The sequence below is a fragment of the Hippichthys cyanospilos genome, chromosome 7 (genome assembly GCF_059441005.1).
Source record: "Hippichthys cyanospilos isolate Australia breed blue-spotted pipefish chromosome 7, RoL_Hcya_1.0, whole genome shotgun sequence".
In the NCBI taxonomy this organism is placed as follows: Eukaryota; Metazoa; Chordata; class Actinopteri; order Syngnathiformes; family Syngnathidae; genus Hippichthys; species Hippichthys cyanospilos.
Window position 1 is genome coordinate 6,998,957 of NC_142375.1, and position 24,627 is coordinate 7,023,583.

Sequence of the window (24,627 nt, forward strand, 5' to 3'; positions counted from 1 at the left end):
TTACTTAAAGGTTACCCCACGACTGTGTTGTCTAGACTGAAAGGCAGATTATGTATATTCACCTATACTACAAGGGAGTTAAATGTGCGTGCGTGTGCGTGCGTGCGTGTGTGTGTGGTCAGACTAACCTGTAACCTGTATAAACTCTGCAAGAAGTAAACTTTTGTTGAAAATAGATTTATATTGCTTTTTCTTTTGATATTGCTAAAATGACGCCATTTCAGGTATACTTATCCAATTTTATAGCTATGATTTACAGTCACTGTGGCAAATGGGAGGGGGGGGGGGCGTGAAATGTTTTCACTTTCGGGGGGGGGTGCAAAAAATAATTAAAAGACAAACGTGATGGGATGATCTTGCGGCGTGACGTCACTTGTATTCCTTTGCCTCCTGAAACGGAGTCGATGAACTACCAGATGCTTTGCATCGGCTGAAATAGCTAAAAAGGTATACAGCATTCACCGCTCGTTTACATGTTGTGCGTTTCCACGCTGGCCGTGTGTTACATGGAGCTCCTTCCATTCGTCTTGCTCTCGGCTAAGGACAGCGAAGGCTACGCGGGACTACGTCGGATCCACAAACAAAACGACACCGCTCCAACACACAAGCTCACTACCTGAGTAACCTCGACACAAACGCTGACCAGTGAGCGTATTTCGTTGTCAACCCCACAGAGGAGAAAAATAGAAAAATTGACGGTAAGGGAGGTTCCTTATTTTTCGCACTTTTAACTAAGGAATATGTTTGTTGTTGTTGTTGTTTTGACAGCTCGGTGTTATGGGGCTAACGTTACTGGCTAACGTTAGCCAGCCATGTTTATATCGATGTTCCAGTTGAGATTGTTTCCGAAATATTCAAGACGTTGGTGTGTTATTTGCTATTGGGCGTCAATGTAATCCTCAACTGGGCGCAATTAAGGAAATAAAAACAGTAGAAGAACCGGTTACTACATTAATCTTAACGTTTATGGTATCATCGCACCACGACCCCGTTTGTATGACGATATATTCCACTGTAGTTGTGACAAATGGCTATCAGTGCCCACTAGGTCAAAGGTTTAGTCGACTTTAAAGTAATCACTTAGTTATTCCTCGACATTAGAACAATATGTAATAGTAAATGAATTTAATACCAAAACCAAGCAAATACGTCACAAAACAACCCCCCCGAATCCTGCCCTAACTTTGGAAACGAAACTAAAGCAGTCTGAGATGCTCGGTAAATTCCATGGTCGTAGATAGATGATTTCTACCATTTAATTCATTCAGCCCCAGCCATTTCCAAATTTTCCTTTACCAATAACATAAAAGCTTGAATGTTTGGAAACTCAAAAATATGTCCCTGTGGTTGATAAATGACTCAAGGTCGAGGGTGAATGCAAGCTTCGTCAACAATCGACCCTCAGCAGGATAAGAGGAATAGAAATGGAGTCTATGGAACTGAATAAATAAAGGTGAATTTATTTATCATTGGAATTAACGTATTTTTGTTGATGGTCAGATTGTATGAGATAAAGATAAGATTTGAGTTATAAACGTGAGTTGATACAAATGGTTTGTACAATGTGGTTGGTCAAGAAGTGGAATATAGAGTGAAGGTCTGTCTCATTTGTAGTAAATGATCGACTAGCTCATCTTTCACGCATCTTGTATTTGGTGCGACACTATTCAACTATGCCATATAAGCTTCTCACCTGCTTGCTGGTGATCCTTGTGAATGTTGATATTTTGATTTTGCACAACTGGTGATTGCAATATATGTTTTGTGTTTTTAAGCAATGAAACATCTGAAAACAACAAGTCGTACGTAACTCCTTCATTCGTATGGAGGGTATTAGCGATGCTGCTATCGAGTTTTTTTGGTATTCAGATATCCTTTGAGTGCATGCATGCATGCATAATATATATATATATATATATATATATATATATATATATATATATATATATATATATATATATATAAAGTTAAAATTTGTATATAAAATATGCAAATTGTCTTTTTTAACAGATCCATCCATCCATTATGGAATTTAGCACGTCTAGCATAAATTAGCCACTCAAGTGCTTCATATTAGAGATCAACTGATAAGGGATTTCAGGACGGATACTGATTATTTGTAGTTAGAGGAGACCGACAACCAATATTTGGAGACAATATTAATTTGCAGTAAAAGTGTAAAAATTAGCGTAAAAAAATTAATAACTTCGTTGAAATGCCTAAAGCATGTTTATTGAACAACACAAATAGAAAATCGTAGCACCAGAAGTGTTCCTAGACTCAGAACCATCTCTGACAAAGTTGAATTAAATAGATTTGAAAAATTTCCATAAAATTACAGCAAAAGTTAAATATAACTACAATGACTTGTCTTTGAAGTTTGATAAAAGTCAGGGTGATGAATCCTGAGGTGGGACCACTGGTTGGAGGTGTTTTTTTTTTTGTGTTTTTTTTTGTTACTGTTGCTCCCATGCTGATTTCACCATTGCATGTTTTGCACACAGCCTTCCTTGGTGTTGTTGACCAAATGAAATACTGCCAGACTGCACTTTTAGACTTACTGTAGGTGCATCCATCTGTAACAATATTTTGAAAAAAAGAGAGAAGTGTTATAGATGGGGTCCACATGTGTGGCCGTCCGCCTCTTTTCGCCTGCAATCAAACCCGGAAATGGAAATGCGTCATATGCAAAACCGGAAGTACTTCTAACGGCAAAACCTGTCCTTTACACAAACAAAACAAGAATCATCCATCGAAATGCAACGGTCATTCAACAGTTATTTTCTTAGCATTATTTGAAACAAAAAACTTCCAGTTGAATCAGACTTAAAGGCAACACATTTGCATTGATTTCTTCATATCGGCCAGTCAGATTAATTGGCCTGGCCAATAATCGGTCGATCTCTACTTCATATATTATGTTTTACTACGTGTATTTGAGCCTACAGTATATACCAAGTTTACTGGTGAAACCAGTTGGATGACGTCAAAGTAAGTTTAATCAACATAAATGACTCTACTGCTGATTACCTGACACGGTTAATATCCCAATAATTACTTTTTAACAAATAGGGGGGGCTCCAATGTGTTTAAGGTTCTAATGTCACTCCATCTCATTGACCAAAATTTACTAGGAGAGTTTTCTGAAATCTCAGTTTTTAATTAAGTAAAAAAAAAAAAAAAGTGATATAAAAAAAATATATAAAAGTTGGAAATTATGTGGAAATGTATTATTTAGTGTTTCTCAGAAAACAAATATTTTTCATTGTTACCGGAATACCAAAATACAGTACTCCTAATAAATAGCCGAAGCCCTACTTGAGAAATACAGGATGTTCTTACTTCCAAATCATTTGTGTGGCGATGATACAATTTTCAAAGTTAGGACAAGGACAGTTTGCAAACTGCATCAATTTTTAAAAAATTAGGCCATAGACCGCAGCAAACACAAGTTGTGTACATTTTGATTAACTATTTAGCAAGAGGAAAGCTCTCAGCTGCTGAAGAAAACTGAGCCTTGGCTCTCCTTTTGTGTTCACATTTGCCTATTATATCACTAATTTTCTTGCAGTCTGCTCAATAAAAAACATTTTTGAAAACTGTATAATTTATTTTAAGCCATCTTCTTTTTAATGACATTTGGTGAAAATCTCTTGTTCTCATGTGCACAACCTCGTGAGACTCATCGTCTTGTTTGGATTAATGTCTTGTCCCATCCATATTTTTTTACTCCACAGAGAAATCATCGACTGCATTTACATGCAGTCAATAGCACATTTAAAACCTAAAAATTGCCAATATTCAGGTTTTTAACGCCGTGTAAACTGGCTCACCGTCAAAAAAGTTCACATTGGGGATTTTAGAAAGCTGAGCCTTGAGTTATCCCTTTTTTAGCCCGAATATATGGGTGATGTAAAAGCACCCGTTTCATGTGAAATGTATCATGTGATGACATGGTTTTAAATTATGCTTTCTGATCAGACAGGAATATGCTTCCTTAAAAAATACTTTGATTAGTTTAACATGAAATAATCTCCTGTTTGAGCTACCAGACATTTTGACATACTTTTCCTAAACTTAACCAGCGGACATTAGAATGTTACAGTAACTTGGTGTTATCAGCGTTAGTCTCTTTGAGAAAAAGAATAAACTGGTGATGGTGAAGTTCTCTTGCTCGATTAAAGTTAACAGGTTTTGCAACGTGGTCGACCTGCTACACGGTTTTACACAGTGCTTCCTAGTAAATTATGGGAACATTACCCCTTGAGCATCCCAACGGTTTTCCTGCCGCATTTGTTGAGCCATCTGTGATAACGTTGGCGAGCGTACTCCAAGGTATGACCGTTGATACGCTGTTAAATAGGTCCTCTCCCTGTGTTTTTCCTTTCAGGGATTCCATATCCAAAAAGTCCTCCATTATCTCAAAAAGACCAGTGTCCTTTATATCAGTCATTGCTTTAGTCCAATGTCAAAGAATATTATGAAAATTATGCCGCTTTATTGTTTAGCTTGCTTGTTAAGTGTTCGTCAATTACTTCATTACAGCAAGTCACTGACCTGCATGATAAGTTTTTTTTTTTTTTTTTTTTTTTCCAAATTTGTTCTTGCTCTCAGGACATAAAATACTTTAGGTCTCTACCTTGCACTCTAAGAAACTTGTCACATTGGGGCATGGCGGCTTGAGGCAGTGAGGGACATGGGAAAGGTGTAACCAAAAGGATGCAGGACAGACTGGGATGAGGCTCAAAAGAGGATATTTGATAACAAATGAAAGCAGGTGTGGAAAAGACTAAGAAATACAAAGTACAACCAAAAACCGCTAAACTCAACTTACTGGGGCAACAAGGAACGGGAGGCAGCACGGGAAGGATGGATACAAGTGAGCGCGAGGCAAGACAGCGGGGGGAAGACGTACGACAAGTACCAGGCAACGCGGAAAATAAACAATGACCCGACAAGAAGCCAATGCAAACTGGGAACTTAAATAGACTACACACTTAACGAGAAGACACGACACAGCTGGGGGAGAGACGAAAGGCAGGGGAAGCTGATTGGATGAGAAGGAGGGCAGGTAAACAGGCAGGTGGACAAGTTCAAACTAATGAGACACCGACAGGGGGAAACAAAACTTGAAACTAGAACTTAGGAACATGAACAAAACTCAAAGAAAACAACAAACCCCAACCACACATGACAAAACTACTCTTCGGGTAAAGGCTTGCTGGCTTTTGCTAGTTTGAATGGCAGTAAATAACTTGTCGTGTTTTTCGCGTTTGCTTGAATAAAGGTGTTTTGCTAAACCTGCACACTAGCTACCAACCTGTCAGCAGTAGCCGTACGTGCTTGTGCTGAATAGTTGCTGGCATAATTAGATGCCTTGGTGGACAAGTGACGGCTGCTACTTTATTCTTTTAAAACCGTCACGGTTTCTTGGCAATTAAGTCATACAGTCTTGGACTGGACGACACTAAAAAAAATGTATATATTTATGTGTTCATTATTTCTTAAACACCCGGCACTCGCTGTCAACTTTTTTTTTTCTTTGACATTGATGGAGATGGGTTCTAACCCGACCAGTAGTAGAACGATAATTGAAAATTGCTCATTCGATCTCTCTCTCGCTGTCTCTCATTCTTCCTTGAGGCTCTGTAAAATCATCTCATTGCGCCTACTGTGACACCTGGTGTTGGTAGTCTGTCATAACAAGTCAAAATGAAATGAATGGAATGATTCAAACCAAACCATAATTCTGTGCCATCATAGACCCAACGGGCCAGATCCGGTTTGCAGGCTGCCTATGCCTGCACTAAACAATCTCTTACAATGTAGCTACTTGTACGTAGTTTAGAAGGAATGTTCAAACATGGTATTGATGTAATCTGCAACTTTGATGTCCAACCCAAATTTTATGATGCAATACTGTAAAGTTAAAAGTGGTGAATCTTGCCTTAAGAGTACGATTCCTGTTAATATTACTATAGAAGGCTACGTTAGACTGCTAGACCCAATTTGTGAAATTGCTTGATGATTACATTTGTCTGGGAAATTTCATATAAAGTAACAGTTAGGTGGCTGAGGTCAAACTTGTATTGGCTTGCTGGGTCATCATTGCATGTCTGTGAGCATTGGACAAGGGCTCAACTGCAGGGCACAGGGCAGGGCGTTGTGTCTTTGCCAGTTGACCGAGTAACTTGCAACAAAAGCGCTGTTGTTGAAAAATCATGTGACGGTGTTACTGTGTGTTGGTTCCACCCCTGTCATGTGATGAGGGCAGGGCTATATGGAGTTGTGAGCTGCTCCTTCAACCACCGCATGCACACAGCATAGGGCGAAGTGAGGAGATGGAGGGAAGTGTGGTGGACACAGGAAGGTTTGGAAAGACTGACACACTTTGGAAAGGACAGGGACTTTTCAGAGGATGTCTTCATCTATGTTGTAAGTACATACAGTATGGTGGCCTTTCAATTTTACTTGTAATCATCACGTAGTCCTGCGAGCAAGACTGCTAGGCTATCGTGCACAAGAGGATTAACAAATGATTCTTTCAGAATTGGCATAGTTCCGTGTTGCTCTGTTAGCATTAAAGATAAATAGCAAATTAAGACACAAGAGCACCTCTGGTCTTAAGTAATAATGATAATAATGATGATGATAGTATAGTAACATTTTCTAAAGAAAATCAGAAGACCTTGTAGGAAGGAAAAATGTTTGTTATGCATTTTTCCAATTGACGTATTTGTTAAAAAAAAAAAAAAAGCCTTTCTTTTTGAGCTGTGAAATGAGATGGGAACCAGTGTGTTTGCAGTTGTCAAGCAGGTTCTATGATACCTGAATCAATGCAACCCTCAAGTCCAGCCTGAACTACTGGTCTTTTATACATGTGTTTGTTTTGTTTGTTCCTGTGCTCTCCATGTTTAATATTCCATCTAATAAGGAGTTGACTTACCACTACCACTAGGTACATAAACTTCATTTTTAGTATGAAGTCACAGTGAAATCTAGCACACATTCACATGAAAGACAAGCAACCCTTACTGAGAATTTTTATTTGGGCAAGACAGCAGATAAAAGAAACATACCATTTAAAACATGCCTCCCTTTGGCAAATAAAGTAGTTGAGTGCACATGCTTAATTTCCCACGCCTCATCAAAGGGATCTGCATGGCTTTCATTCTAGAAGGAAGCCTCTTCTAAAGACGATAGACAAGAAAGCCCAAAAGGAGACTGCTGAATACAAAAAAAAAAAAAAAAATGGAACCAAGGATGCAACCAAATGCAACCAACTAAGGCCAAATTTGGTACCGATTTGGTTAAGTGTGTGTGGCACCAAACAGGTGAAGGGGCCATGGTGGCACAGGCACTGGGGAGACACACTGCTTTGTGAAAACATGACTGTCAACATGTACTTTGATTTACTGAAGCAGAGCGTGATTCCCTTCCTTTGAGAATTGGGATGAATTAAATGATAGTATATTGTATTACTGTACAACATACAGTGGATCCCAAAAAGTCTACATTTGGATTAGACTCATGATTTTTTTTCCACGATCGATAAAGATTCTGAGTCGTCAAACAGATAGGTAACCCATATTTGAAGCCAATATTTATTTTCAGTGAAAGGGAATTGGCATCACAATAAAAAACGAATGAAAAAAAAAATGTTGAAACATTTTTTTGAGTCAATAAATGTCTCACTATTTTTGTTTTTGCACTAATTAAAAAAATGAGTCTTCCCAGGACCAGAAAAAATGTTTAGAAACTTAATTAAAAGTTTAATCGAGTAGTTCCCTGGCATTAGCAAAGCTTTAAATGGATTTTTTTCACTAACCATCAGATCTTTAAATAAAGGCAGATGCCAATATTTGTCAAAATACCAAATACCGTTTTCCTATACTCAATTTATCTCTGAACTGCAAGCTCCGCTTGGTGGAAGAGTGGTTAGCACGTCCCGAGTTCAAATTCAGCTCGTTTTGGCCTTCCTGTGTGGAGTTTGCATGTTCTCCCCATGCCAGTGTAGATTTTGTCTTGGTATTCTGGCTTCCTCCCACATTCCAAAAACATGCACGGTAGGTGTATTGGACACTCTAAGTTTGTGTGATTGGGTGTTCCTCACTGTGTGCCCTGTGATTGGCTTGCAACCAGTCCAGGGTATCCCCCGTCTACTGCCTGAAGCCTGCTGGGATGGATGCACACTCTGGTTCAAATGCCAGATTGTTGTTATACTCACAATTTAGACCAAGATCAATCATTTCAAAATGTCTTGTACTTTTACTGTGACCAATAACTTGTACAACTAATTGATTTTTTAAAAAATCTTTCTGTGTGGAAGTGCAAATGCGCTCTTAAATTTTCACGAGTAGTATGCTAACTAAATCAGTCACTTATTTTGTTGATGAATTGATGACTCAGACAAAAAAAGCTGTTCATTTTAATGATTTAAAAATGATTCTGCACAAAAGTAGAGGCCTAACAAATGGCCTGCATGCTTTACACAGATGAGTGGAGGCGTGTCCTCTATGCATTATTAATAAATGAAAAGGAAAACCATCCGAGTGGATAGTGAGTATGTCTCCATGGAGGAACACCAACAACGCATTGAGCAGGGATGTCACACGTATGGCTTCTTAGAGTTTAATCCGTCCCACAACACTATAAGTGACAGTACGTTTTTGGGTATATCCTGCACCATGATTTTACCAGTCCAGTCCATCCCAGAATAGATTTTCCTCAATGTGGCCTCTGAGCTAAATGAATTTGACACCCCTGGCATGGAGCTTATGCCTGTGACAATTCTTGATGCTGCAGTATTTAACCAAATAACGGTACATCATGCTTTAGTGTTAATGCTATAGGTAAATATCCACAGTGACCGTCTTCAAAAAAGCTGCACGATATAATGGTCATTCATTTATTGCAGGGTTCCAAAAATTATCTGCAATTTCCAAATTGACAAAGATACCCTTTTTGTAATGCCTCTATTAAGCCATTACTTCTAAACATTTCTTCCACTTAATAAATGTAACTTCTAAAATGCGAAATGAAGAATAAACACATGGCAGCTGATTATAGATGTATTTGCATTCATAAATTGATGGAAGCAAAGCAAGTTCTGCACTCGGGTTAGCACATGTGGGTGCTTTCAGAGATACTCTTACCGCTGTGCTTGAGCCAGCCTGTTGGAAAGCGTTGTTCAAATACGGCGTTCGGTTATTCGCATTGCCCCAAAATCCCGATCCTGCCACTTCCGCAAATGATTTTTTTCCTCTTACAAATGTACTTTTTTTTGTTGAGAACTAAACTACAGTCAAGTGTCATTTGTTGACTAAATTATAGACAAAAAAAAAACAACAACTTTTTACGACTGAAAATAGGTAAATGTGTATTATCAGGTTGTTGATCAGAACTTCACAAACAAAAGGGAATTCATGTGTGATACCTTATTGAAAGGCATGACATGAATGTTGACTGTATATTTGGCCGTCGGTCATTTGGTATTTAACCCACGGAATCTCAAGGGCCTTTGTGGGTCTTTGCACTGCTGATATGGTTTCAGTCGGCCCTCCATTGATCTACAGCTGGACACTGTTTCAGGCAATGACTTGCTTTCTACGAGTGCAGTTTGTTATAGCATACAGGCACTTCCTGCTCGAAAAGGCAAAAAGGAAGGAAACTCCCTCGTGCCTTGAGCTGCAAAGAATGCTGCAGCTGGATTAATTTAGTTCCTCGAGATAACTCTTAAACTTGTGTTTTCCGAAAACTCACTTGATTATTCTCTTCATGCAATCCATTACAAAAATTTTGTTTGAGTTGTGGCTTCTTTTTCCAGGGCCTTTTTCTCTCAAGTGTGCTGCAAGCCACCAAGCAGAGGTGCTGTTGGGAGTCACGCACTGTGACTGCCACTCACTGAGGAGCATGAGTCATGACCTCAGTGGTACTGGTTGACAGTAGTGGGACAGTAGTGGAGTACATTACAGCTGTGGAAGACCCACAGCAGGTTGGTAGCGTGCAAACAAACACATGCACAAAAAACACAACGTGTTCACTGTCTCCCGAAATATATTTGACCACCTTGTGTTTTGTCCTGGCAGGACGGTGAATTCGATGTGGACCAGGAGATGGATGGTGAAGTGGAGGGCGAGTGTGAAGTTGAAGAGGTAGAGGATGGAAGAGAGGCTGAGAACAACTCAACTCTCATTGTGGAGGAGGTTCCTGGTGCCGTCTTATCTGAGGAACCTGGTTACTCAGCCCAGATGGTGGTTTATGGTGACGAAACATACATAATGCAGGAAGTAAGCCATGAGCAAGATGTGGAGTCAGAAAAGGGAGAAGGTAAGACATAAATTCTTCTGTATTAGGAATAGGATTAAGTTGCATTTAAATGGCTCTTTCCTTACCGTTATTACTAAATTCTCTACAGTGATCTTGTCATGTAATGTTAAAATAGAATAATACTTCAGTTTTCATAGACCCTCTGACAGAAATACAATTTTCACATTATGATTGTTAAAATTCTTCGAACAAACTTTGTTCAACTAAACCTGTTCTTAGAGTGCAAATGTCACAATTTCAATTTGTAAGAGCAATTCGGGATATGGAGTCTTTACAATGACAGTCAAAATAATATTTTCATCTTAAGGTTTTGTCTTTTCATACCTCATATTTGACTTACATTTCTTTCAAGATAAACAAGCATAAAATAGGAGATTTTGGTTCTATCATGTCGCAGACTCATTGGTCATGTATGTTCCGTGATGTGTCATCACATCACGAATGACGAGTTACAACATGGTCAAAGCATTGTTATTTTTTAAAATTATTATTGTTATTAATCATTGTTTGTTACATATTAGAATACACAATTACTCAAAATGCATTAAAAATATTTGCCTTTTTTTTAATTAAAAAAAAAAAAAGATATATCGCCGAACAATTGGCTGTTGTCGCCAATGTGGAAGGAGCTACTCTCATTGTAAACATAGTAACACTGTCCTTAAAAAAAAATGCTTTTAATAGATCTTTTAAAGCATTAAAATAAAAGTAGATTGGTTAAAGAAAGAGACCTTGGAACTGACAATAAATTAAATTATTTGCGGATGTTTGAAAATGATGTGGTGATCTGCTTCAAAGCGCATGTACATTTTTGTCATGTATTGCACGTACCGCCGTTTTGAGATTATATATATTCAATTTATGAAGGGCTTTTCATCAATTATAACCACTTGAACAAACATAGGTGACAATTCCATTCAAATTTGTCATGTTTCTCTAAATTTCATCTGACTTGTACTCTACAAGTAACAAACAACGTATTGCTGACCTTGAATTTACTAAATAATGCCTTTTATTTAAAAAAAAAAAAAAACTTCTTTCTTGTAATTCCTGATTAAGAGCCAATCAGAGTGAGTTTGTCACTTTGGATTTGTGCCCTTTGGTCATTGGGACGACCTCACTTTCACACGCAGAAAGGCATCTCATAATGCTTTGCTCTACTGTCGGCAAGAAATTTCTTTAATTCAAATTTGAAAAGCAGAAAAACACAATAAAATTGCTTAACAATTAATTCTAAAGATTACTTTGCACTTAAGGTCTGTACAAAAATCCTGCAAATCATGATTATATACAGTATGAATTTTGGTTGATGAAACCATGACCCAGAAAGGTAGCACAAACAATGATGTCCCCATTAATGCTGGAAGCATCAATGCTGTCAGTGACATGAAGTGAATGGAACAAAAGCAGTTTATTTGCTTAACAATGCATACGTCTTTACTGCTTGTTGCTTGCAAATTAAAGCGTTTATCTCATTTGCTGTAAAGCATTTCTATTTTAAAGTCCATAGATGCAGCAACAAGACAGACACTTAGGCATTACAGTTGGCTTGCATTTCCATCAGCAAAATGGTGACTCGATGCAAACCTGATGGAATGCCTATCCTGACGATTACAAAGACTGATGAAAAATCATACTTCTGACACTCCTATTCTGTCAATTTTGTATGTGTGTGTTCCCCGTTATTTGATGGGCCGTCTGCAAAATGAGTGTCTGTTGGTGTTGACTGTCCACCTCTGTAAACAAAATATGTGTATTAGAGCAATAACACTGAATTTAACACACCTGTTCCTATGTTTTCGGCCAAGAAATAAGAACAGTAACAAGTTGCATGGTACAGTGGAGGGAAATTAAACATTGGACTCTTTTAGGACATTTTCATTTAGAAGTTTGCTGCTCACTTTTGTTGCCAGCTGTTACCAACATCATTATGTATGTGTGTGTGCGTGTTTAAAGGAGACTACATCTACACTGTTTCACAAACTGTACCGTTACAAGTATACTAAAGTAGGATTTCTTCAGTGCTAGACCATGAAAACTGAAACAATATATTTCAATAGATACAGCCTTTCATTGGACTTCATATTGTATTTGCTTATTTGCAACATTTGAGCTTGATTACTACCATCATTAATCGTCATAGATATGCAGTGCCATCTTGTGGACACGGTGCCTAAAACATTTTAACCAATTATTTACACGTTACATTCAGTAAAATTTTGATGCGTATGGAAAGAATGTATATGCACAATAGTTGCAATATAGTTTTAAAAAACTTTATAAAAATTGAATGAGTTATCTCCTGCCTTTTCCCAGAGTCTACAAATGAGAGTCTCAACGCCATATGTCAATGTGACAATCAGTTTTGTTTTTGACAAGTGAGCAGTCCAGTTATGTAACCTGCCCTACAATCTCAGGCCAGTAAGGAAAGACTCCAGCTAGTATTTGTGAACAGAAGAAGCAGCTTATTTTCAAAGTCTTTTTTCAAATTGAATATTATTATTAGAGGTATGCAATCAGTTTTGTAGTTTTTTTTAATTTGATCAGAACAATTTTTAACAGTACATCTCGGAGTTGGGATTAAGATTACAACTGTTTAAATGGGTGATGCCGGTAGGAACATATAATGGTGTTTGTTTGTTTGTTTGTTTGCTTGCTTTAAACAACTGACCATTGTAGCAAGCTGTAAAAATGGGTAGTACAGCTATCTCACAGTTTTGATGTTTGGGGTTTGAATCTTTGCTGTGGATTTCCTGTGTGAAGGATATATGATTCGGAAAATGTCACATAGAAAACAGGAAAACAGATGGATTACAGAGAGCCTACCACTGGATTGTGTAAATTAGACTGAAGCGACTTGCTCAACGTTTGAATGTCATACTGTGTTGTGTCTAGGAATAACGATATTCACATTGGGATTGGAATGGAATGTGAATTAGGCCACATCAAAAGATTCTCTTGCATGACAACATCAGGAGAGTGTTCATCATAAACAGATTGGGGCATTAGAACCGTAGGATTGCGATTTGAGTCCAGCTGCAGATGTTTCTTCAAAATAGCCACCATTTGCTCTGAATACTGTTTTGCACACTTAAGGGATTCTCTTCTCGCGTGGGCTTCTCGCGTGAAATGTGTTTGACTTCATAGGTGGGAGTGGGAATCTTTGCGTATCTCACGATTCTATTACGATTTTTGGGTTTCAGAATCGATTTTTGATTGAAAACGATTTACAATTCAAAGCGATACGATTACATTAAAAATGAATTTTACCTCAATCTTTAGATGTGCAAAGAATTATCACTGTAGGGCAGACTGCTGTGAGAAAATGTGTCTTTTTTTAAGTTTTGATTTGTAAGGAACATACCTTTACCCACAACAATACCGCATGTACAACTGCTTTTCTCTTTGTAGCTACCTTTAAATTGTATAGCTTTTATACGATAAAATCAGATGATTTTTCAAAAGAAAGGAACATGTCAATTTCACAGGAAATCGCCGCACCAAAATATTATGTGAATACCTGTTGCCCAAATGAAAAGTACACATTTTTCAGTACATTTATGACAAACAATTTATGAAAATGTTTTACAGCTAAATTGAACGCGTGGGCAAAGCATGAAACGTCTGCATTTGGGACCACATTGGGAGCATTATCAGTCACAATCATAACATGTTATTTAGTGTAGACAGTATTTCATTCATTTACATGTATGTGAGAAATGCTTGTGAATTAATTTGGTATTTGTACACATTATTTGAACCACCGGTTGTGTTGTGCATAAGTCAGGTTAATACAAAGCAGGCAGCCTTGTTGGACAACTGTTTGAATTTGTATTATGGCAAGAACCGATCAACTAAAGAAAAATTAGTGGCAATCATCACTTTAAGAAATTGAGGTCAGTCAGTCTGGAAATAAAATTCATCAGTCACCATCAAGTTAATTGCAAGTTAACAACATCTTAGATCAGAGACCAGATAAATGTCATGCATAGTTCATGGCAGACCCATCTCTAGAACTGTTAAGCATAGACGGCGGGAATTGGGCCTTCGTGGTGAAATAGCTGTTAAGTAACCACTGCTAAGGTGAGGCAACAAGCAGAAAATCTTTGTTTGGGCCAATAAACATAAGGAATGTGCATTAGACCAATAAAAATCTGTGCTTTGGTCTGATGAGTCGAGTCATGAGTCAATCTGAGAACCTGACAGAATGATAACTTTGAGCAAAAATATCACAATATCACAGTATTGATTACAGCTCTAAAATACATCATTTTAAAATTACTACATTATGAAAATAGTTTTATATTAACAAATATATAATGCATTAGGGTTTTTGTATTTTTATATATATATATATATATATATATATATATATATATATATATATATATATATATATATATATATATATATATATATATATATATGAATTGTAAAGCCTTATAAAATGAACAAACTTTGAAAACGGCGTTTTTGTTTTGCAGAAAAGTTTGTTTTACGTTGCACCTGTAAAATATTGAGTTATAAGCTTTCTAGCTGCAGCTTAGTTGACGTTTTTACACGAGTAGCGAAGGCAACGGAAGGATTTCCTGTGTTAGCCGCGGATGAATACTTGAGTGGCGTCGTTGCGCGTCCATTTGAATTCGACGATTTCCTACAAGCGGCGGAGTGATTTGAGAGAGTTGCTTCCCGTACAATTCAGTGAGAAGTCAATGTGAATCTTCAGCGAAGGGGAAACATGGCGACTTCGCAACGTGACGGGCACGCAAACCAGCTCGATCTACTCATCAGAGCCGGTAATATGTTGTAATGTGCCGGTAACGTAGTCCGAGATTTGCCGAACTGCAAGCCCCGTTAACCGATTATGCGGTCGCTCACTCGGCAGAGTAGGCTGCTGGAGTAATGGAGGACTATCAGGAAGTAATCACCTTGGTAGTAACCTGCGCCGCTTTGCTAACGTTGTGCGAGTTCTAATAAGTGTCTGTAGAGGAGAAAACGTACACGGAGCACACCGGTCTGCATGTTTAATCATTAGTTTGCACTGTGGCAATTTTGCATGGAGAGCTGCACACTTTAGGCACTATGTGTTGTAGAATAACGGGTGTCGGATCGGCTGTGGAAAACCAGGAAGTGCAAAACTGTTGTCTTTCCTACGTCTTTGCCACGCTGTCTGACTGGAAGGACATGTGGCTTTAGTTTTATTTGTGAAATATCGCCACGTTCAGTCGTGTGCTGTTTTTTTTAACTCCGTGGACCAATAGTGTTTTTTTCCCTCTGGTTATGACTTTAAGAGCACGTTTGTGATTTGCGATGAAAATGTTTTTTTTTTCCCCCAATGAGGTTCCCCAGTGATATGAATGTGGCGATTTGATCACAATTAAATGTTACCAGGGATGTGAAACTGTTTTATTATCAGCGAAGTATATTTTAATGTTTCTATTGTTTCCGTTATCGTGTTGTGTAGGCTGTGGTCGCAACGTGGGGCGGCCTCCCTCTTTCCTGCCTTCAGTCGGTATGAAGTGCGGCTTCATGCGGTTCGCACCAACCAAATATTTTGGTGTTATACCGAATGTCTGGAATTTTATACAAGTATTTTGTGAGAAAACAACGTAAAACCCGTGTCTTTAATCGAAATAATCAACGTTTCAAGTCCTATTTTGATGGCGGAAGCGTTGGCTGAAAGGAGGCGGTGTTTGTATTTTGATTGACATGCCTCCAGTCGAATGGCGTTCGCCCTTGTTGTTGACGTAATTGACTACGCCGACAGACGTCATTGTGGGCAGATCTATCACTGGGGCTTTATCCAATGGTTGGAGTCGTGGCTGTTGAGTGACAGCTGGATTTGTACGCTTATTTGAAGAGAACTGGAGGGAAAGGTTTAGGAGTGTAAACACGGAAGTCATTTGCGGCACTTTTTTTTTCTCGCCTCAAGTCCTGGCGCCGTTACAGTTTACATTTAATTTGTTATAAATGATTTATACCAATGTCTTAATCGCTCAATTTTTGAGATTCTTATAAAAATAATAAAATGCGCCATTTTCATTTTAAGGCGACTAGTGTAATTAATACAGGACATGAAATTAAAAGTGATGGCTCCGTCCAGTTTTTTTTAAAATCAACATCAGTATTTCCCACTGTGTGTTAGCGCATACCGTGGACACATCCCATCATGTCTCTATGGTTGGTGCTAGGCGGATGTGCGTGCCACTCTAAAGATAGCCCCACACAGTACCTATTGCCTCAGTGCAATTGCCAAACATGGAGAGTTGACAGTAACAGGGTCTCGTGTTTCTCACCATTGATTGACAACAGCAGGTGCTCTTGATCGCTTCTCGAGAGCCCAGGCATGCCCACAGCAAACATTTCATTAGACAATTGTTCATCATAATGACATAAAGACAAACTATCAAGAAAAAGGTGATTATTGAAACTTGTGTATTGGTGGAATTTTTTTTTATTTGGGGGGGGGGGGGTAGAAGGCAGCAAGCGTAATACAAAATCATGTCATTGGATCAAAATGTGCGACTTCAATCACTACTTACAAATATTTAATTATCTGTTACACTTTCTATTTTGTCATTGAGGTGCTTTTATTCACAAACTGTGCAAATGAATTTGTTATTGTTAGGGAATCAATGAGTACTGTACAGTATAAACCATTATTTGCCTAGAAAAGCAGCAAATCTATCTCTAGGGGGTGCTGTTTGTGCATTTATAGCATGCCATAAGTATTCGAGTTTTCAACAACAAGTTCACACGTGAATAATTCCCATTATTTTTGTTGACGGTTCCCCCCCCCAGTGGAGGCTTCGGTTCATGGCACCAATGTACACTGCTCTGACAAGACCATTGAGGCTGCTGAGGCTCTGCTTCACATGGACTCACCATCCAGTGTCAGAGAGGACTGCAGTCCAGGTAAGTTAACAATTTTTATTTTGACCCTAAAATTGTGTCTAATCCTTTTTCTCTTTGTCGCGTTTATACATCTGATTGAGTGGTTTTGTTTTCTGTTATAGTCTCACCTATGTCAAACTTCCTCAGTGGTGTCACTGGCTAAATTTAAAAAAAAAAGTGCTGCAGTTCGATATGGTGTCCTCACTTTACAATAGCACTGACGTGACATATTGAGATTAAGACCAATGTGCAAGGGAATAGTTCACAGAGTGACATTTGATTATCATGTTGCTACACAAGGCGCACACTATCTCTGTACCAGTTTTTGTTTGTTTATTTATTTATTAAACATGGTCTAGTTATTATCAATTGCAGAGATGTGTTTTGCATACAAATATTTGTTGTAATTTGAATCCAAAGAAAATGTCATTCCCAGTATGGAATCTCACCTCATGGATTTATTCCACTTTCCATTTCCTCCTGTTAGAGGCTTTCGTTCCGCCATATGTAGCGACACCTGAGTTCCTCCATGCTGCCATGCGTCCTGACATCGCAGAGACGGAAGTTGAGATATCGACGGAGGAGTGCTGCCAAGATGATGATGATGAAGATGATGAGGACGACGATGAGGACGACGAAGCTATAGGCACCCTGATAGAGGAGCCAGAGGCAGAACAGGACCAGGAACCTGTCAGGAAGAGGAGAGGTAGATGAAAAACATTCTGTTCACCCTAACAATCAAAACAGTAAAACAATTTGTCTCAAGAATATTAGAAGTGTGTTACCTTAAAACCCACCAAATACAGAACAATTTTGTCTACTATGAACTAGCACTTCCTAATGGTCAGGTGGAAGTCCTCTAATGAGCACTCTACGTACAACTTAATATGGTAACTCCAAATGAGTCAAAAGATATGAATAAATTACAGATGTCTATGAATGTGGACAAATGAATAAGCGGCGGGGCCCTGTCCATAAAAGTAGTTTTAGTATGACAAATGTGCTATCAGCAATGTTGCCTCTTTGCACAATAGCAAACATTTGCAATGTCGAATTCGCCCACACGAGATCGAACGAGCCACTGCTTTCGCCGACATTCGCCAATGTGAACCCCTTAGTAGGATAGGTGCTTAAAGTCATTTCATATTTATTATAGCACCCGTTTCGGACTAATGTCTGTGACGAAGCACATGGAATTGGGCACTAGAACCCGCTTTGTTAATCTACCTTTAAACACTCAAATGAATTCAGATTATACATTCGTGTTTTTGTTTTCTCCCTAGCTGGACGGAAACTAAAAACTCATCAGTCTTTTTCCAACGGGTCTGTGGATCTCGGTTTGAGGAAGAAATCGAGAGAAGGCAAAGGTAATGTATCGGGTCAGCGGAAGTCATATTAGCCCAAGGCCCGTATGAATATTTGAATGACTCGATGTCCAGCAGGAAGCACCATCTACTTATGGGAGTTCCTGTTAGACCTCCTGCAGGACAAGAACACTTGTCCGAGGTACATAAAGTGGACGCAGCGGGAGAAGGGCATCTTCAAGCTGGTGGACTCCAAAGCAGTGTCTAAGCTATGGGGAAAACACAAGAATAAACCAGACATGAACTATGAGACCATGGGACGGGCTCTCAGGTAAGGACGCCAATCTGCTATCCGCCTGCCATTTGATGCAGGCCGCACCTCCACTTTGTCAATGTCCTCTCAAATATTTTCTAGATATTACTACCAGCGTGGAATCCTTGCCAAAGTTGAGGGCCAGCGCCTGGTTTACCAGTTTAAAGAAATGCCCAAAAACCTTGTAATAATTGACGACGACAAGACGGACGTGTCTGTCGCCGACGTGCCGATGCGTTCCGAGACGACGGCTTCCTACCGACGCATCCTGCAGCCGCCCGACGTCATGCTCAAGGGCTCGGAGCTGTCCTTCAGGAAGGGCTCGCAGTTGTCCTTCAGAAAGCCCAACATCCTGCGAGGCGGCAACAGAAGCAATGTGGGTCAAGCTGCGGTTGCCACCGGCAACCAGGCGACGGCGGTCACCGCCCCGAGGACGATGGTCACTTCGGGAGACGCGAGCCAGATTCAACAGTCGGCTGTACTTTCGAACACTTCTGGGCCCAGGTGAGAACTGCATTGCGAGAAAGGATGATGCAAAATTTGAAAGATTTTATTGAACGATTTCTTCATCTACTTATATTGAGGGGAAAGCGTCAGTGTTGGGGTAACTAACCCCTTCAGAAATATTGATGGATGCCCCCAGAAACTAAAAAAAATAAAAAATAAAAAAAAAATAAAAAAACTCGTTCAAGATGTTAAAAAATGAGCGTTTCCCCTTAAAAACAATCTTAGTGTAGTTGGACTGAATGATAATAGAAAAGAACATCATTGGACCAATCCAAAAACTAAACAAAACATACAAATTGTATTGAACGGGGTAAGAATAGGAGTATTTTTTTGGAGCCATTTTTTTTTTCAGTTCATGCTGGATTAATCGTCCCATATGTAAACAAGTGGGCTTGAACTTTATCACACATGCTTAATTGTAGCGAGAGTAACGTTATACCTACTGTTATGACAATCATTTTCTGCTTTCAAGAAGCAGTAGCATGCACTTTAAGCGCCCCGTTGATTAAATGACATCCGATGACAAGTACGCGACACACGAGACCCACACTTTCCCACCGGAGCCTAAACAAGTGAGATACAAGTCTGGAGACTAAAAAGTCAGCAAAAATTACGAGCAGGATTTACCATGTAAATTTTATTGGATGATGCTGTGTGTGCCCTCCCTTTTTGTTTGTAGAAATCATTGAAATAAAATGCTAAATTTAACTGGTCTGAAATCTGGTTGTGTTAGTCAGGATAATGCTGACGTGTACTTTTCCTCAACCATGTGGAAGTCTCTACCAAGACCCGGTCATCACATTTAGAAATGTGTATTCCCATGAAAGGATTTCACTTTGGAAAATCCCCGCAATTTTGCACTCATTGCATCATCAGTTACTCTCCTCTTTAATTGTTTCCAGGACTGTGCGAGTTGCCATGCAGGTGCCGGTCGTTATGACGTCGTTAGGCCAGAAGATCTCGACAGTTGCCGTGCAGCAACCGGCGGTGAGAACGGCGGCAGCTGGCCATACCGCCCTCTTGTCCGGCGCTGCCGCTGGAGCCGCCAACTCTCAGCAGAAGGTGTGTTGACCCGAAATTCTCAGCGGCTGGCTTCCTCAAGACTACACGCAAAAAATTAAAAGAACAACTGTAATACATGTTAGAATGCACAGCCGCTAGCTGACAACACCCAGAAAACGATGAGTCGCTCACTTTCACAGTAACCTAAATATTCTTCCGTCGGTTGCTCCGAGGTATAGTACAGTACAGTACAGATTTACAGGCACCTAAGAGAATTGAATACTTAAATACCAAAATGTTAATTCCAATTCAATTAAATGATATTGCAATGTAGTGAGAAATAATAGAGAGGGGCTAGCGGAAATAAGCTTAGATAGAATGAGCATTGACATTCATTTGTGTAGCACTTTAACCTGTGCAGCACTTTTAGTAGTACGGTGGTACGAAATGAAGTGCTTCTGGAAGAAACTTAACTAGAAAATGTTGTAAGTAGAGATGCGTTTTCCATCTAAATCCATTCCAAGCCCCTCCGAAATTTAGACATAAATGTTTTATGAAGCATAAAAATGCAACAAAAAATGTAACAAATACATGTTACAATTACTATACAACGCAGGTGTCGAACTCAAGGCCCGGGGGCCAGATCCGGCCCGCCACATAATTTTATGTGGCCCGGGAAATTCGTACGATGTAAAGTTTCTGGATAAAATTCCGAATTTGCAAGTTATCTTCAACTTTTTCACTCTTTTGTTACCGATACCGTCTTTGACCAGTTTTTAGCGGCCTCGAGCATACTTACGATTTATTTGACTGCACAGTCGCAATGGCCCTCGGACAGAAACTGTATTGATAATATGGCCCCAGATAAAAATGAGTTTGACGCCCCTGCTATACAACAAATGAGAGGTGTGTGTAATATAAAAAAAAAACCAAAGAATAAAAACGATGGTCATTTACATTTTAACTGCTGTCCTCATCGTGTTTTGCCCTCTTTTGGCGCATGTTCTCTTTCGAAGCGGCGTTTTGAAAGGAACTGATCCAAGGACATTTGCTTTTGTCGTATTTTTTTAACAAGTCTTCAAAAGTGTCCAAGGCAAGGCATCCTTTTCCAAAAAAGGCCCATCTCGTGCAACGTAGCCTTTGGCCGGCGCTACTCGCCTCACCATGCCCAACAACAGAGTGAATTCCAGTCCTCGAACACCCACGCGATGCCTTAAACTGCCGATGTTCTTTTGCAGACGTTCTCTCGCCTGCGTCTTCGTTCAAAATGACACTTGCCTTTTTGCAAATTCTTGCAAAAAATTCTCCTTTATCCACACAAGTAACAATTGATTGAACTTCCTCCTCGACCTCCTATTCCAAATTGCAGCAAGGCCATTGGAAGACTTCATAGCTTTTAGGGCTATTTGTAGATACATTACGGCCATGTTCTTGGGCGAGATCAACCAAACGTATCCCTTTTTCATACTTTTCTATTATCTTTTGCTTTGTTTGCATGGACAAAAAAGCTCTCCTTTTGTCATTGCTCTTTTCTATAACGCTTTCTTGGAATCTATAGTGAATACTGTAAAAGTTCATACATCAACATAAAACTACGGGAACACCCGAGGGGCGAATGACGAGGACGCTGCATAGACTCGTATGGGAGAAATCCCTCTTAGCCAATGGGATGCCAGGAAGATGCTAGGCAATAACCAATGGCAGAGCAGCCCTGAGTGTTGCGTTCAGTGAACTCTCGGGAGCCCCGGGTTACGTTCATTGAACTTGGGGAAAGTTACATACTCTCTTTTCTTACCTCGAAATATGTTTGGTAACCAGGCGCTATGTTCCTCTTGAGGCGTTTCGTAACTGGAAAATTGCGTATGAAGAGACGTTCGTAAGGTAGCGATGGCAAGATAAAGTTTTATTCAACAACTTGTCATTTTTTCACTCCTCTAGATGGTGCTCTTGGTTCAAAGGTAGAGGTTAGTGCATTGGAAATGTTTCATTTCCACTGCATCTAAGGAGCACACACACACACAAAAAATACAAGTGTTCAGGAAGCTTCCATTTTCCCATCACTACTTCAAGGTGCTCAAAGTCTCCTGAACTCCATTCAACTATTGATTGCGCAGCATCAAACAACTATCTGTTGCATGCAGCAACGCACGCAAGCTGAATGTATGCCCCACACCCGCGGGAGCATTCTGCTCTCTGCGGGAACCGCGGTGGCTGGGAGGTGACTAGGGGACCTTCTCTGACTTCTTCTTGGCGTTAACTACTCGCAGCAAGCGTCTGCTAGCTTTATGCGAACAAACGTCAAACGCTTATTATTCTATCTGAAATTTGCGCAGAAACAATTTTAGGGTCGTCTGTCCCTCGGGCTAAAGGTTGACGTAATCGTTCCCAGGTCGTGATCCAGACCATCCCCACCATGGTGCCGGCCACGGCAGAGAACGGCGAAAAGATCACCGTCCAGCTGGCCAAGATCATCACCATCCCGGCTCACCAGTTAGCCCAGTGTCAGCTGCAGAGCCCGGCGGGCGCCGGCAAGCCCGGCGCGGCGCCGCCCGCGGCCGGCATCAGCCTCCTGGGAAGCCCCCTGACGGTGCAAGCCCTGGCCCCGGTGGGCGTGGCCCCGGGAGCGCAGGTGATGAGACTGTCCGTGCCCGCGCAGTCGGGGGGCGCGGCCGAGCGGCCCCCCGCGGCGCAGCCCCGCGTGGTCGCCGGCCTTCTAGGCTGCTCCGAGATAGTGGTGGGAGGGGACGAGGGCAAGGCCGTCGCCGTCCAAGCGGTGCAGGTCCCCGTCCCGCCCGAGGAAGGGGACGCCAAAAGCATTCCGTCGGACACGCTAATCAAACCGGACATCTCTGAGGCCGTAAAGACGGAAGAGCCCGAGTGTTGAGATCCATCCTTTTCTCCACACGTCCCTTGTCCACCCAACGGAGTTAGTTGCTTTGTACATTGAACCCTTTTTATTACACTTGTGATAACCAGCAGCAGTTTGACAGACTTTAATGGCTCCTGAAGCCGTGTTTTTTTTTGTTTTGGTTTTTTTTTGGGGGGGGGGGGCACTTTCAGTACTGCTGCATGAAGCGTTTCAGCCCAGCCTGTAAAGTGAAGCCGTCACGAGGAACCTAACATGCAAATAGGAAAGGGACCAGCCCGGATCACTACCGCCCTGCCCGCTTGCAAGCCATGGCGGCGAGCCTCATCAAGAAAAATTCATTCAATTGCAAACTCAAACACTACACCAACGGAAATTCAACCTCAGTCCATTGTAGTCTAATTGGTTCAAAGATAAATAGGAACGAGAGAAGCTGCGTAAAGCCATGTGTAGGAGCCTGAGTGATTCTTTTATTTTTTATTTTTTTTCCCGCCTTTGTAAAACCAGCAATTTGTACGTCAGTCACTGCAGATGAAGTGCGTGTGATCGCGTGCGCGTGCGTTTGTGGTGCTACATGGCTCCCAAAAGACTAGAGAACTATGGAAAAGGCTACTACTAGATGCATAGTTTACAGAGGTAACCATAAGAGGGCAGCCTTTGATTTTCACTTCTGACAGCCCACGTACGATGTCAACTGTAAGCTGAGCTTTTTTTTTTAAATTTCCTTTTCATAACTTGTACCAAGCACAGTATTACAGAAACAAGAGGATCTAACATTTGAAAAGAACATAGCAAAGATGAGTTTTTGGATGACAAGCACTGATTAGTTTCTCTAATTAAAGGCAAATCCATTTTTGTTTCATTTCGACGAAACAAACTGACATAACGAGTCAACAAATTGACATCAGATATGTCAAGATGGATTCATCTTCTCACTAGGCCGCACTAATACGAAAGGAACAAAACAGGTGACCGTGAAATCGGACTTAAACACGTGAGTGCGACGTAGCAACAATCTCGCTTTTGCAAAATGTTTGAATGATTTCTTTTTAATCCGTTGTTAACTTTGAGCCAGTGCACACTGCCATGTCTCATAAAAGAAACAAGAGGAATATGTATATAACCTCATTCTTTAATCGCTAACAGATGTATTTAGTATACTGAATGTGATGTCAGTCTTGGACTACCAGGTCACTTAAAGATAAAAGGTCATTTGTTTTCTTGTCATGCTGGCCCTAAACCTACATTTCATTTTTTTTTTTTAATCTAAAGAGGGAAAATACTGAAGTTTGTGTTCAGACTGAACTGTTTGTATATTCAACATTTGAAGTATATTCTATTTTGTTGTACTCTTGTTTCAAAGTGTATTAAAGTAGATTTTACTGAAGTGTTGCAAGCTGCTTTTTTTTATA

At 40.1% G+C, this 24,627-nt stretch overlaps 1 protein-coding gene across 5 annotated transcripts; it reads left to right on the top strand.

Moving 5' to 3' along the window:
• The first annotated feature begins 383 nt into the window (after positions 1–383).
• Positions 384–24,602, top strand: elf2b (E74-like factor 2b (ets domain transcription factor)). 5 transcript variants are annotated; one of them, XM_088418932.1, is made up of 11 exons: positions 420–447; positions 543–698; positions 9,827–9,994; positions 10,089–10,329; positions 17,131–17,244; positions 17,711–17,929; positions 18,507–18,590; positions 18,663–18,858; positions 18,943–19,344; positions 20,250–20,409; positions 22,739–24,602. In XM_088418932.1, the coding sequence occupies exons 3-11, from the start codon at positions 9,920–9,922 to the stop codon at positions 23,231–23,233; spliced, it is 1,986 nt and encodes a 661-aa protein (XP_088275058.1). In that variant the 5' UTR covers positions 420–447; positions 543–698; positions 9,827–9,919; the 3' UTR covers positions 23,234–24,602. The 5 variants fall into 5 exon arrangements, with proteins under 5 accessions (XP_088275060.1, XP_088275058.1, XP_088275059.1 ...); XM_088418934.1 differs by having other exon boundaries at positions 384–698; positions 18,666–18,858; XM_088418933.1 differs by lacking the exons at positions 420–447; positions 543–698 and adding an exon at positions 6,293–6,435.
• Positions 24,603–24,627: the final 25 nt, after the last annotated feature.